The 11,807-nt window shown below is 48.6% G+C and overlaps 1 protein-coding gene across 2 annotated transcripts in view; it reads right to left on the bottom strand.

Annotated features, from left to right (window-relative positions):
* Nucleotides 1–1,746: 1,746 nt before the first annotated feature.
* The window catches only part of SUGP1 (SURP and G-patch domain containing 1), a 34,849-nt gene continuing 24,788 nt past the window's right edge, over nt 1,747–11,807 (bottom strand). For both annotated transcript variants that reach the window (XM_048495867.1, XM_048495868.1), the window contains exons 9-14: nt 9,368–9,474; nt 6,348–6,525; nt 5,039–5,145; nt 4,212–4,357; nt 3,473–3,602; nt 1,747–2,661 (exon numbers count right to left, since the gene is read on the bottom strand). In XM_048495867.1, the coding sequence (XP_048351824.1) occupies nt 2,635–2,661; nt 3,473–3,602; nt 4,212–4,357; nt 5,039–5,145; nt 6,348–6,525; nt 9,368–9,474 (695 nt within the window). In that variant the 3' untranslated portion in view covers nt 1,747–2,634. The remainder of the gene's footprint in view (nt 2,662–3,472; nt 3,603–4,211; nt 4,358–5,038; nt 5,146–6,347; nt 6,526–9,367; nt 9,475–11,807) is intronic.

Here is an 11,807-nt window from a genome sequence, read left to right as displayed (position 1 = left end):
CCCCAAATAAAAAGGGTCATCAAGGGCCCCTTTGGGGTAATAGCCCTGGGATTTCTAGTTCAAAGGCAGCCTGCTTTGAGGGCCAAGGACTGATTGGGACAATAAGTGGGGAAGGCCTGCAAGCCTCTCAGGACGTCTGGTCGGGAAACAGGCCCTGCCAACATGGATCCCACCCAGCACGAAGCTTTTCTCTTTTCAACCTTTGCAGACCTAAATGTTGGACATGCAATTCTGCAAGGATTGTGAAGTGGAAGAAAGCAAATGTTTGCTTTTCAAGTTGAAGCCAGAAAGAAGTTCCATGCCAAAGCTTCCTCCATGCCCAGTGGCCGCAAAGGAGCTCCGAAGTCCCTGAACACACGTTTCAGATTTCACACAGGTCAATTGGAAAGATGATCGGAGGGGTTGCCAGCTGGGAGGACCGGAGTTTGGGACGACGCGCCACGCCTTTCTGGGCCCGGGTGCAACAGTTCGCATGACTGGCTTCGGCTGGTGAGAACTTTGGCCAGAGATAAACAAATGGTTCACTGAGGGATGGAAGGGGGTGGGGGGTTAAGAAGAGACTCCCTTGAAAGCCATCTGTATAATATAGGACAAGCTGTTCCTTGGCCTGGCCTCCCCCCACCCCCACCCCCACCCCCCCAAGTGCTGTGCCCACAAAGTCAGACTTGAGTTAAACGCCAACAGAATCAGGTCTTCCAGGGGATGGCCGGAGCCAGACGTCACCAAGCCAGGTTTGGCTTCCCCAGTGTCTTCCGTTCTCAAAATGTCTGGGTGGAATTTATTACTGGAGTGAAAGCAGCACATGGTACAGGCCACACCTGCCCGGCTCACCAGTCATGCTCTGCCCAGGTGACTTCCCAAAGATAGCTGCAGAGTTGTGAGCCAGTGAAGATGACAGTTACCCTGTCTGTGAAGCCGCCTCGTCAGTACAGAAATCACCTTCCAAGTGAAAGAAACTTACAAGGGACAATTATGATGCATCTAAATGAATTCACCATGACTTGAATGGCTGAGGCTGGTCCAATCTTAGAAGCTAAGCCGAGTCAGGCCTGGTGAGTACTTGGAGGCCACCAAGGAAGCAGAGGCGGGCAGTGGCAAACCACCTCTGAACCTCTCTTGCCCTGATCTGGATTGGGCATGCCAGGACAATCCCATCAGATCTCAGAAGATAGGCAGGCCAGCCCAAGTTAGTACTTGGACCGGAGGTCACCAAGGAGGTCATCAGGGTTGCTACGCAGAGGTGAGCAATGGCAAGCCATTCAGAGGGGCCTTGAAAACACGATGGGGCCCACAGAAGGTCCATGAAGGAGTCAGGGTGAGGTTTTACAGTGGAAATAAACCTGACTAGAATGCAAATCCCTGAAAATTAAAAAAAACACGAGTCTAGCTTTCATATTTGCAGGCAGGCTCCCAGAGCCAAAGAAACTGTCAAGGCCTGCAACAAGACCCCTCCCTCTTCCCCTCGCCCCCATCTGGAGGCCTGGCCGAGGGCTCTGCTTGGCACACAAGTCCCTGTATCTATTTAGCATCTACCAGTCTTAGGAAAGCTGCCTTCTAGAAATCTGCATGCGGAAGGGCCCAGATGTGGTCTCTGACATGCCCAGAGACAGGATCTTGCACATCATGGAGGACTTTTTCCTGCCTAAAGAGCTGATCCCGGTCCAGAGACAAACCCACTCTGAAGGGAGAATCGAAGGCATGTCTCAAAGTCCACCCTTACAGAAAACACACACACGCAGCCCCCAAAGCTTTTTGCAGCTTTATTCAGTTGCCAAGACAAAAGCGTCAACTCTACAACTCTGCAGGATTAAACAAAGGAAAACAACTGCCCTGAAAAAAAATGACTAAAAGTGGCACAATTTGCTTTGTACTTTTGGGGCAGAGAAGGGGGCAGGATATCAACCGAATACTGTGTCTTGCTGCTGGGAGAAAGTTTCTGGGAGAAAGAGAGGAAGGTTTTCCACTGCTGTTTGAGGAAGGAACCCAACCCCTTGTGGTCAAACAGGACAGACACAGGGACTCAGCCACAGGATCCTGGGTGCTGTTCAGTTCCAATTGCTGGATTGAAATTTATTTCTCCTGGGGAGGGGGTGAGAAAAGGGTGACTGTCCTCCTCCGACAAAGGAAGTGGCCATTTCAACAGTCTTTTGGCACTTCCTTGGCCCCTGAAGGATCTTTTTTCGTACTGGATAAAACTAAGCATCTCAAAGGAGCCTGCAAGACTCGGGGATTGTATTCCTGCCACCTGGTCTTGCTGAATTTCCACCCAGTCCACCACACTCATATGGCCACAGATGTTCATCCACACTCAAGTCCGGGAAGTATCTGGGGTGGCCGTCTGTCCCTTTCCTCTTTCTCTGGATTCATCTGAGGTTCCGGTCTTGCCCCCTCTCCTACCTCAGGTAAGCTCATTAGACAAAAAAATTTTTTTAAAAAAAATCCTAAACCAAATCCACCCCACTAAAATCAGGTCTGACACTCTTGGCTGGGAGGCAAGACGGGGCTTGGGATATATATTAAAACAGAACATTTTTTAACACGAAAGAAAAGGGATGCAGGAGGAAGAGATTTACTTCGTTAACATCTCACAGTACAAACAAACCACCGCTCAGAGGGGAAAAGAGCAGCGCCAAGTCAATAGTAAGGACGTCTGGGGTTGTTCTGTGGGAACAAAGAGAGAAGAGAGGATAAGAGAAGCACCCCAGTCGCAGCAGCACAGCAAAGACAGCAGGGGTGGCAGAGCCCACCAGGGGGACAGCTCTTCACTCTCCTCCTCCCTGCCATCCCACAAGGGTGCAAATAGGGTGAATGTATTTAAAATGCTTCAAGGTGTTACCTGCAGAAGGCATAACCTAAACAGAGGCCAGGCACCTGCAGTATTAATTGGACAACTCCAGAACAGGGATGAGAAAACATCCCCCATTTCTGGGGTGTTGTGGGGTTTCCGGGCTGTATGGCCGTGTTCCAGCAGCATTTTCTCCTGACGTTTTGCCTGCATCTGTTGCTGGCATCTGAAGTGGTGCATTTGCCCTGGAAGGCTTCTGATTGGCTCAGATTTTTTTTAAAAAAGTGTTGCTTTGCCAGCAGCCACCATCAAAGAACAACCATCTTCAGTGACTAACTGACAATAAGCAGTTTCTATATGCAAGAACGTATTTTAAAACAGTCCGTCCATGTTAAAATTCATCCTGTTAAACAATGTTTCAGCCTGAATACTGAAGGGTTACTAAATAGTTATGCACAACCTCACTATGAGATTGTGGTTGGCTCCACTTTCTGTGACAAATATTTTGTGGTTGGCGCCACTTTCCATGGCAGCTGCAGCCACCCAATGCCGAAGGGGCCCATGGGCTCAAAAAGCTTGGGGAACTGTGGCCCCCGCAGTCCCCAGAATTTCAGGTGCCGCCCGGTGGCAGTTTACACTCACAGACTCGTGGGGGGAAAACCCTGAATGAGGAAATGCCCGTCCTACCAGGGGGTTGGGCCGGAACCTGTAGGCCAGCATCATCCTCTTGCGGAATGCTTCATACTCGTCGTCCTCTTTGCTCAGGTCAGCAGGACGGTCAATGCCAAATCCAGCCCCGTCCACGGCCGTCACTCCCCTGTTTTAAGACAGACCCAGGATGAGTTTTACCCTGTGCCTTAGTTAAGTCTGGGCAAGAGACGGTTAAGGGGTGACATGATAGCCATGCTTAAACATTTGAAGGAATGTTACATTGAAGAGGGAGCAAGATTGTTCTTGCTGCTCCAGAGACTAGGACCAGGAGTAATGGATTCAAGGGGCAGGAAAGGAGATTCCTCCTAAACATCTGGAAGAACTCCGTGACAGTAAGGGCTGTTCGACAGTGGAATACTCCGCCTTGGAGAGTAGTGGAGTCTCCTTCTGTGGAGGTTTATAAACAAAGGCTGGTTGGCCATCTGTCAGGAGTGCTTTGATTGTGTCTTCCTGCATGGCAGGGGGTTAAACTTGATGGCCTTTGGGGTCTCTTCCAACTCTATGATTCTGTGTCTATCTTTGATGTGGCAGGGAAGGAAAGAGTAAAATTGGACAAGAGGAAAACAAAGGCATGGGGGGGAGGGCATGCTCACAGGACGTTTGGGCATAGGAGGGTGTGGTTGCAATATCCCCAGCCCCTCATAAAGGGGGTTTGGACAGCAGGGTGCACAAAGCCACACAAGCACAGGAGTAAAACCAACAGAAAAGTTCGCACTTGTTGACGGGGTTCTTGATGCCTTGGCCATCCGACCCGAGACCGTCCCCTTCCTTCCAGCCCATTTTCATCAGCATCTGGTAGCCGATGTTCTCCACTGTCAGCTTGAACTCCTTGTATTCTGAATAGTCAGGCTCACGGCCCTCCTGCGGAGCAGAAAGGGATGGGGAGGAGAGAGGAGGAGTGTGTGACCCCCACAGGACGCAGCTGCCCAAACTAGCCCAATCGCATCCGCTCCCAGAAGCTAAGTGGGATCGCCCCTGGTCTGTACTTGGATGAGAGACCCTCAGAGAAGCCAAGGGTCACGTTGCAGAGGCAGGCGATGACAAACACACCTCTGAGAGCCTCTTGTATTGAAAACCTCATGGGGTCACCATAAGTCAGAGGTTTATGGCGGGACATCCAGTGGGACTGTGAATACTCTCCAGTTCAGGGTCAGATCAGCATCTATTCCCAGCTCAGACATCCCTGCACTTTCTGCTTTTCAACATGTTGTCCTTAGAGAGGTCGATGGAGCAGAGAAAACTTTGCATAAACAGTGGCGACATAATATTTCTAAGGCACGTCTTCAAATTCTTCAGGATCTCGCTGATTACCTCCCCTTTACTTTTAAACCAGCAGATGAAGCCTTTTGCTTATGATACAGAGTTTAAATTCACAGTTTTTACACTTCTAAGCCATGGTGCAGTTTATATATTTGTAATCAGTGTATTTCTGCACCTCCCACCCTTCTCTGTGATTAAAACAAATGCAAGGCTGCGAACATAAGAAACCCAGGAAGCAGCACTGAGCAAAAGTCGGGCCGAGCGAAAACAGCCTTGTCATACCTTCAGTGCTTTAAAGGTCTCCATGAACTTCTCCAGCTCGTCTGGTGGCAGGAAATCTCCAATGAAGTGCTTCCCCCGGCCCATCTGAGTCAGCTGCTCAGCCCACTCTGAGGACGGCAGAAACAGACAAGGAGATCAAGCACTGCGTCCACTGTCAGGCTGTGTTGAGTGTCAGGATGGAGCCTGACCAGTGGCCGGGGGAGGGGGACCCACCCTCCTGGGCCAGACACCAGCTCGGCTACCCCCCTCCCCCTTAGCATTAGACTGATGGTTCCTGCCTTTTGTGTTAATGTTTTGTAATTAAATCACTGTATTGTTTCCTTTCTTTCTATGTTGCAACTGCGGCATGTAGGCCAGCGGGGGCGGGCCCTAGGTTGTGGGGATTTAAGATCTATCCCTTGCCATGTGGCCTCAGAAATCGTCTATCTTTCGTTATGCCTTGATCTCCAATAAAGTCTATGGTTATAATCCTACAGCTTGCTTTATTCTGGGACAGGTCTCACATTGAGCTGATTGACTAGAGACATTTTGATTGACACATGCTGGATAGTGGGTTTCCATGTACTTGGCAATGGAATTTTACTAAGTTGAATGGGGAAACTTGCCTTCAATGAAGGTGTTTATGTCTTACTTTTCTCTACTGCAAGGAGTCTCAAAATGGCTTACAATCACTTTGTGAGAGAGGTGGGGCTCAGAGAGTTCTGAGAGAACTGTGATTGGCCCAAGGTCACCCAGCAGACTTCATGTGGAGGAAACACAGCTTTCTAGATTGGAGTCTACCACCACTCAGGCGGAGGAACAGAATCTGGTTCTCCAGATCAGAAACCACCGTTCTTAACCACTGCACCACTTTTGGTCTGAGTCATTAAAGGGAATTGGAAGTGCATTATTCAGTGTATGCGAAAGCATCAAGGTAGGCCCTTCAGGAGAATACTGATTAAGTGTTTTCTGATACAAATGCTTGTGCAGCTGCTGGTGCTCAGTACCAACTGAGGTATTTCCTCTTGTCTCTGTTCCCTACAGAAAAGCCTATTGGAAGGCAACTGCCTGGCATCCCATTCCAGTATCAGCTGGATGCTCTCCCTCCCCTTTAGCACTGCAGGTTTGTAGCTTTCAGTTGATTAACTGATTAATTGGCCAACGCTCAGACGGTCAAATGCTATCGTTTTGGGAGCTGACAGACTTAACATAATTTAGTCTGGCGCAAAATGGAATGAAGGCCAGGAGCAAACAGCACGAAGGGCAGGCTCAGTTGCCTCAGGGGTTCCAAAGGACTCAGCCAGACCACAGCTCCCCGCCCCCCACACACCACGCGTCTTGTCCATCTCCATGCGCCGCAGCTGGTGCTCCCACGTGCCGAGCTCCGAGTCCACCTCCTCATCGCTGTCGTAGCCGTGCTGGTGGTCCCTGACCGTCTTCTCCCACATGGCCTGCATCTCCTGCACAGCCTGCTTGTGCTTCACGATCATGGCGTACATCTGTTGCATCTGGGCGGGAGGGGAGGGAGGAAGAAGAAGAGGAGGAGGAGGAGTTTGGAGTTATATCCCCGTGCCCTTTCTCTCCTCCAAGGAAACTCAAAGGAGCTTACAAACTCCTTTTGTGGAATTATGGAATTGTCAAATTATGTGTCATTCTGTAAGACAAATTAGTATTTGTTTGATTTAATCTGTTAAAACTAGGCAATATAATAGTCTGTGTTAAAAGCCAAAGGAATCTGTGGTGAGCCAGCGAGGCAGAGTTCATAGGTCAGGGTTACAGAACAGTTACAGGGGGGGGGGGGGTCGCTCTTTGTTTTACACCAGGGGCCTGCAACCTGCGGCTCTCCAGATGTTCATGGACTACAATTCCCATCAGCCCCTGCCAGCATGGCCAACTGTAGTCCATGAACATCTGGAGAGCCACAGGTTGCAGACCCGTTTTACACAGAGTGAAGCAAGCTTGCTGGCCAAAACAGGTTCTGTTAAGTTCTTTGTGTTAAGACAGATCAATCAAATGTCTTGTATTCACTTGAATTATAAACTGCCAATCAAATTCTATAACTGTTATACTGTGTTTCCCCGAAAATAAGACAGAGTCTTATACTAATTTTTTCTCCAAAAGCTGTGTTAGGGCTTATTTTCAGGGGATGTCTTATTTTTGCGCCCCCCACATGACCAGATCAGCTGCACCGGGAAATCTGTAACTAGGGCTTATTTTTGGACTAGGGCTTATATTTTAAGCATCCTCCAAAAATCCCGAAAAATCATGCTAGGGCTTACTATCGAGGTAGGTCTTATTTTGGGGAAAACAGGGTAATGCAGAAGGAGGGGGCATTATGGAGTATTATAAAGTACTCCCCTCTTTTGCATGCCACCCACCCACCCACCCACCCATCCCTCCCCTTCTAGGGTGGGTGGGTCATGTCCAGATGCCGGGCCCCCTCCCATCTCCTCTCTTGCATGCCACTCTCCCTCCCTCCCCTCCCCTCCTAGGGTGGGTGGGTCATGTCCAGATGCCGGGCCCCCTCCCCGTACATAAATTCTTAATGTGGGTATGCTCCCCAAACTTTCTGTTTGCAAATATAAAGTTTGATTTCATTAGACCAATCATTTGTCTGGAGATTTTATTTCCAACACGTTCTCTCCCCCTGCCCCCATAACAAACACCCTGTGAGGTAGGTGGGGCTGAGAGAGCTCTGAAGAACCATGACTAGCCCAAGGTCACCCAGCTGGCATGTGTTGGAGTGCACAAGCTAATGTAGTTCACCAAGTAGGCCTCCACAGCTCAAGTGGCAGAGCAGGGAATCAAACCCGGTTCTCCAGATTAGAGTGCACCTGCTCTTAACCACTACACCATGCTGGTGTATATATCAAAACAAACAAATCCTATGAGCCCAAACAGGCACCTATATAATCAACAGTGACTGCTGCCCCTCCACTGGCCTTCCTGGGAATAGCACCCCCACCACTGTCACCCCAATAAGTAGCCTGGTTAGTCTGTAGCAACTAAACAGAAGTCCTACAGAAACTGAACGACTGACAAAATTTATTCCAGTATAGTTTTTCACAAATGAGCTCAATTCATCAGGTGAACTAAGTGTACATTTATTTGTTAGGCAGATGTGTGGATGCTAAAGATCACAAACAGAAATGTGTAATATATGAGATCGAAATTACAAAGAGACCGTAGGAAGCAGACCTTGCCACAAACCTAGATACCAATTCTGTCCCCACATATATACGCTCAAGCAGCACAATGCTCAGACCACAGACAGTGAACAGTTTCTGACAGCCGGTGCTAAGACACTTGCCCATTTGCTAAGGTGACCTATGCCATCGCATGCCACCAATGCCCTCCCACCCTCTGCATGGAACACAGACATCCATCTGTGTGGGATAAATGGACAATGCAAAGCCAGAGAAATACATCACATAGGGACACAGCAGGAACACTCCTCAGCTCAGCCTTGGACTTCAATTGAACAGATTTCTCATAATAGTATCTAACAGGTACCACCTCTGGGCAGGATCCCTGGGGAGAAAAAGCAGAGCGCAGCTCTCCTCCACTGCTGCCCCCTTTTCTCAAAGCCTCATCTGTCATGGACAACCACAAAGCTGAGGAGTTGAGCAACAGCCAACCTTTGGAAACAAGGCACTTGGGGGGGGGGGGGAGTGTCCTCTACTCCCCTGTTGCTACCAGGGTGGAGAGGAATCCCACTTTTTTGGCAGTTACTGCTACCCAAGAGGGCTCTGGAATGCCAATTCAAATTAAACAGGGACCAGAACTCCTTGAAAGCCACCAGGAAGCATCGTACAGTGGACATTTTTTTTCTAGTGACCATAAAGGTGGAAAGAGGACAGAAGAAGACTCTATTTATTTATTTTATTTTATTTTATTGGACTTCTATACCGCCCATCCCCGAAGGGCTCTGGGCGGTGCCCGAGCTATTACAAAGCTATCCAGCTATTACAAAGGAGGGCAGCTGTTGTGCTATACTCTGGCATCATCAACTGCAACCCTGTTTTGTTGGTCTGCATTCTTCTTGGCCCGTAGCCTGAGATTTCATAATCACAGGGGCCGACCACTCAGCATGGAAGAGCGTGTGCAGGCAGTGCTATTTAAACCACAGTCTGTGAATGCAGACTCTGCAACAAAACCCAATTAAGAATAAAAATAAGCAAATCCCAACGAAGGAAGCTTTAAACCTTGTTCTGACGCTGAGCAGATTTGCGGCTCACAGGTGCCATTGGGACTCAGAGGTCTCAGCTAAGTGGGATCAGATCAAACCACCATCTAATGCGAGCGCTTTTCGACGGAAGAATTCCACAGCAATTGGGGGGGGGGACTCACCTCTCGTTGCTCCTTCAGCTGTTTCTTCTGCGCATCGGAGAGCTCCGTTACACCCACCAAGCCAACCGGCCTCCCCTTCTCGTAGCCGAGGCCCTGGAGTTCCAGGACTGGAAGAGGCAAAATGTTAAAGGTGTCAACCCTGCCCCCTGTCCTCCAAGCTACTGGATGATCTCCCTCTCCCCATCGAACCAGAAGTCCACAACATGACACCCATCGGCACCATGGCACCCACAAATACCATGTTTGGGGTCCACCAAGTGTTTCTAGAAATTGGCTGGGGCCAGGCGGGCTTCTTGCCCAGCAAGGCTTCTGATTGGTTATGCAAATTAACGTAACATGGCTTCAGTGGCAGCTGCTGCCATGATGTTTGGTTTATCCTCTCTCACCTCTACTCCCCTGCCCCCCCCCCCCCGGGGTGCATGGCTTTGCTCCCTGTGGCAGCCATTTGGGGGCGGTGCCCACGACTGTGTCAGAACTCTAAATATGCTCACAGGCTCAGAAAGTTTGGGAGCCCCCGTCTTAAACACTCTCTGTCTGCATACTGTTCCTGCCTGTAACTGGCCTGTCCCCTTTAACAACTCAATGTACCTCTCCGAGGGAACAGATGACAAGGGGGGGGGGGAACGGGGGGGACCTTATACAAGTTATTTCTTCTTCGCCATAAATGGCTAACAAGGGTATCTGGTGGCAGAAGGAAGGAGTGTGCAAAATCCAGAAAACCAGAGCAGCGTTTCAACTCACAGAACCGCTTTTTAGTACATATACTATAGGCCAGGGGTGTCCAACTCTGGCGCTTCAGATGTTCATGGACTATAATTCCCATCAGCCCCTGCTGGCATGGCCAATTGGAGTGTAGAGTCCATGTAGAGTCTACCATCCAAAGCAACCGTTTTCTCCAGGGGGACCAATCTGTCACCTAGAGATCAACTGTGATGTCAGAAGATCTCCAGCCACCACCTGGAGTTCGGCAACCCTAACTAACTGACCAATTTATTTACACACCAACTCCTGCACGGGTCACCTTGATGGCTTCAAGCTTCCTGGGTAGAACTGAAGCAACCTTTTATTCGAGAAATTGGAAAGACAAATTCTCAAAGATGGTGCAACTTGTACCGAACGGGACACGATTTTTTTTCAAAACATTAATTTGTGTCTTTCTATACATTTTTCCAGCTAAGGAAAGAAACCAGGCAGACAAAAAGGAGAACCTCGTTCACGCAACACACAGCTATTTTAGGGAGCTCACTGATACTGGATGGCGTGAGCGGCTCAGAGGGTTTGAAAACACTTGTGGAGAGAAGCTGAACATTGGCAGCTGTCAGTTAAGGCAGCTTGATAAAAACCTCCTTGTTCCAGAGCAGTGTATCTTCTGCTACAGACAGGAAAAGGTCAGTAAGACTTGCATTAGTAAGCAGGGTTAAGCTCTAGCAAGTTCTCATTCCCAGCTGAGGTCAGCCAAAGAGGACTTATGTCCGTGCCTCTTGCAAGTGCCTAAGTTGGCAACAGCCAAGAACAAGATAAGGCATTAGTTGGGCCTTTATCTCTACAGGGCTCCTGGGCGTTGGGTGTGGCCATTGCGCTAAATATATTTATTATTGTATTTTTATTGTATTGTATTTATAAGATTTAGCTTTTACTGTTTTATCACTGCTTTTAAAGATTTAGCCATCTTATGTTATATTATGTTTATTGTTGTGCACCGCCCGGAGCCCCTCAGGGATAGGGTGGTATAAAAATCTAATAAATAAAATAAAATATAAAGCTGAACCAAAAAAAAAAAAAAACCTCCCTCCAAAAATACCTTCTTGGTATTTTTCAGGGATTAAAAGGCATCCAAAATCAGACCCTGCATCATTTTGAAGCACGTGTGGTCCCTTGCTGGTCACTTACATGATTGTGCCACCGGCAGTGTCTAAGATCCGCGTAACAATTTCAGTGGCTTTTTAAAAAAGGTACAAGCTGAGTTTCAGGCGCTGTGTTTTTAATGCAGGTTCTTGTGTACACTATATAATAACTATAATTATTTTGGTATAGATTTTAGAGTTTTCAGCTCAAACTTTGAGGCTCCTGGTACGTTGCAGTGGAGTTCCTCCCACCCCCACCCCCTTTTGGTGTTTGACTGCAGAGTACACAAAGCCACAATTCACAGGACGTCTCTGGAAGTTGCAAGTTGTGTGTGTTTGTTTTTTACCCAATTGGAAGGGGGAAAACCCAACTATTTACATTGCTGGCTGCCTTTTCAAGTCGCCCACCCCCCACCCCCACCCCGGAAGCAAGCCTGCAGAAGCATGCAGGAAAACACAGCCCAAACAATCCCAAGGCAGTGACCACACGATGCAACTTCAGAGCCTGTTAAGTGGAGGCAGAATAGAGAGAGCAGCGATAAGATCCTATGGCAAATGTCAACAAGATAAAAGCATTCCTCCTGCTAAGAGAAGAT

This window comes from Sphaerodactylus townsendi, linkage group LG05, assembly GCF_021028975.2.
Source record: "Sphaerodactylus townsendi isolate TG3544 linkage group LG05, MPM_Stown_v2.3, whole genome shotgun sequence".
Taxonomy (NCBI): Eukaryota; Metazoa; Chordata; class Lepidosauria; order Squamata; family Sphaerodactylidae; genus Sphaerodactylus; species Sphaerodactylus townsendi.
The sequence above is the reverse complement of the archived record's forward strand: the minus strand, read 5'-3'. Positions and strand labels throughout refer to the sequence as shown.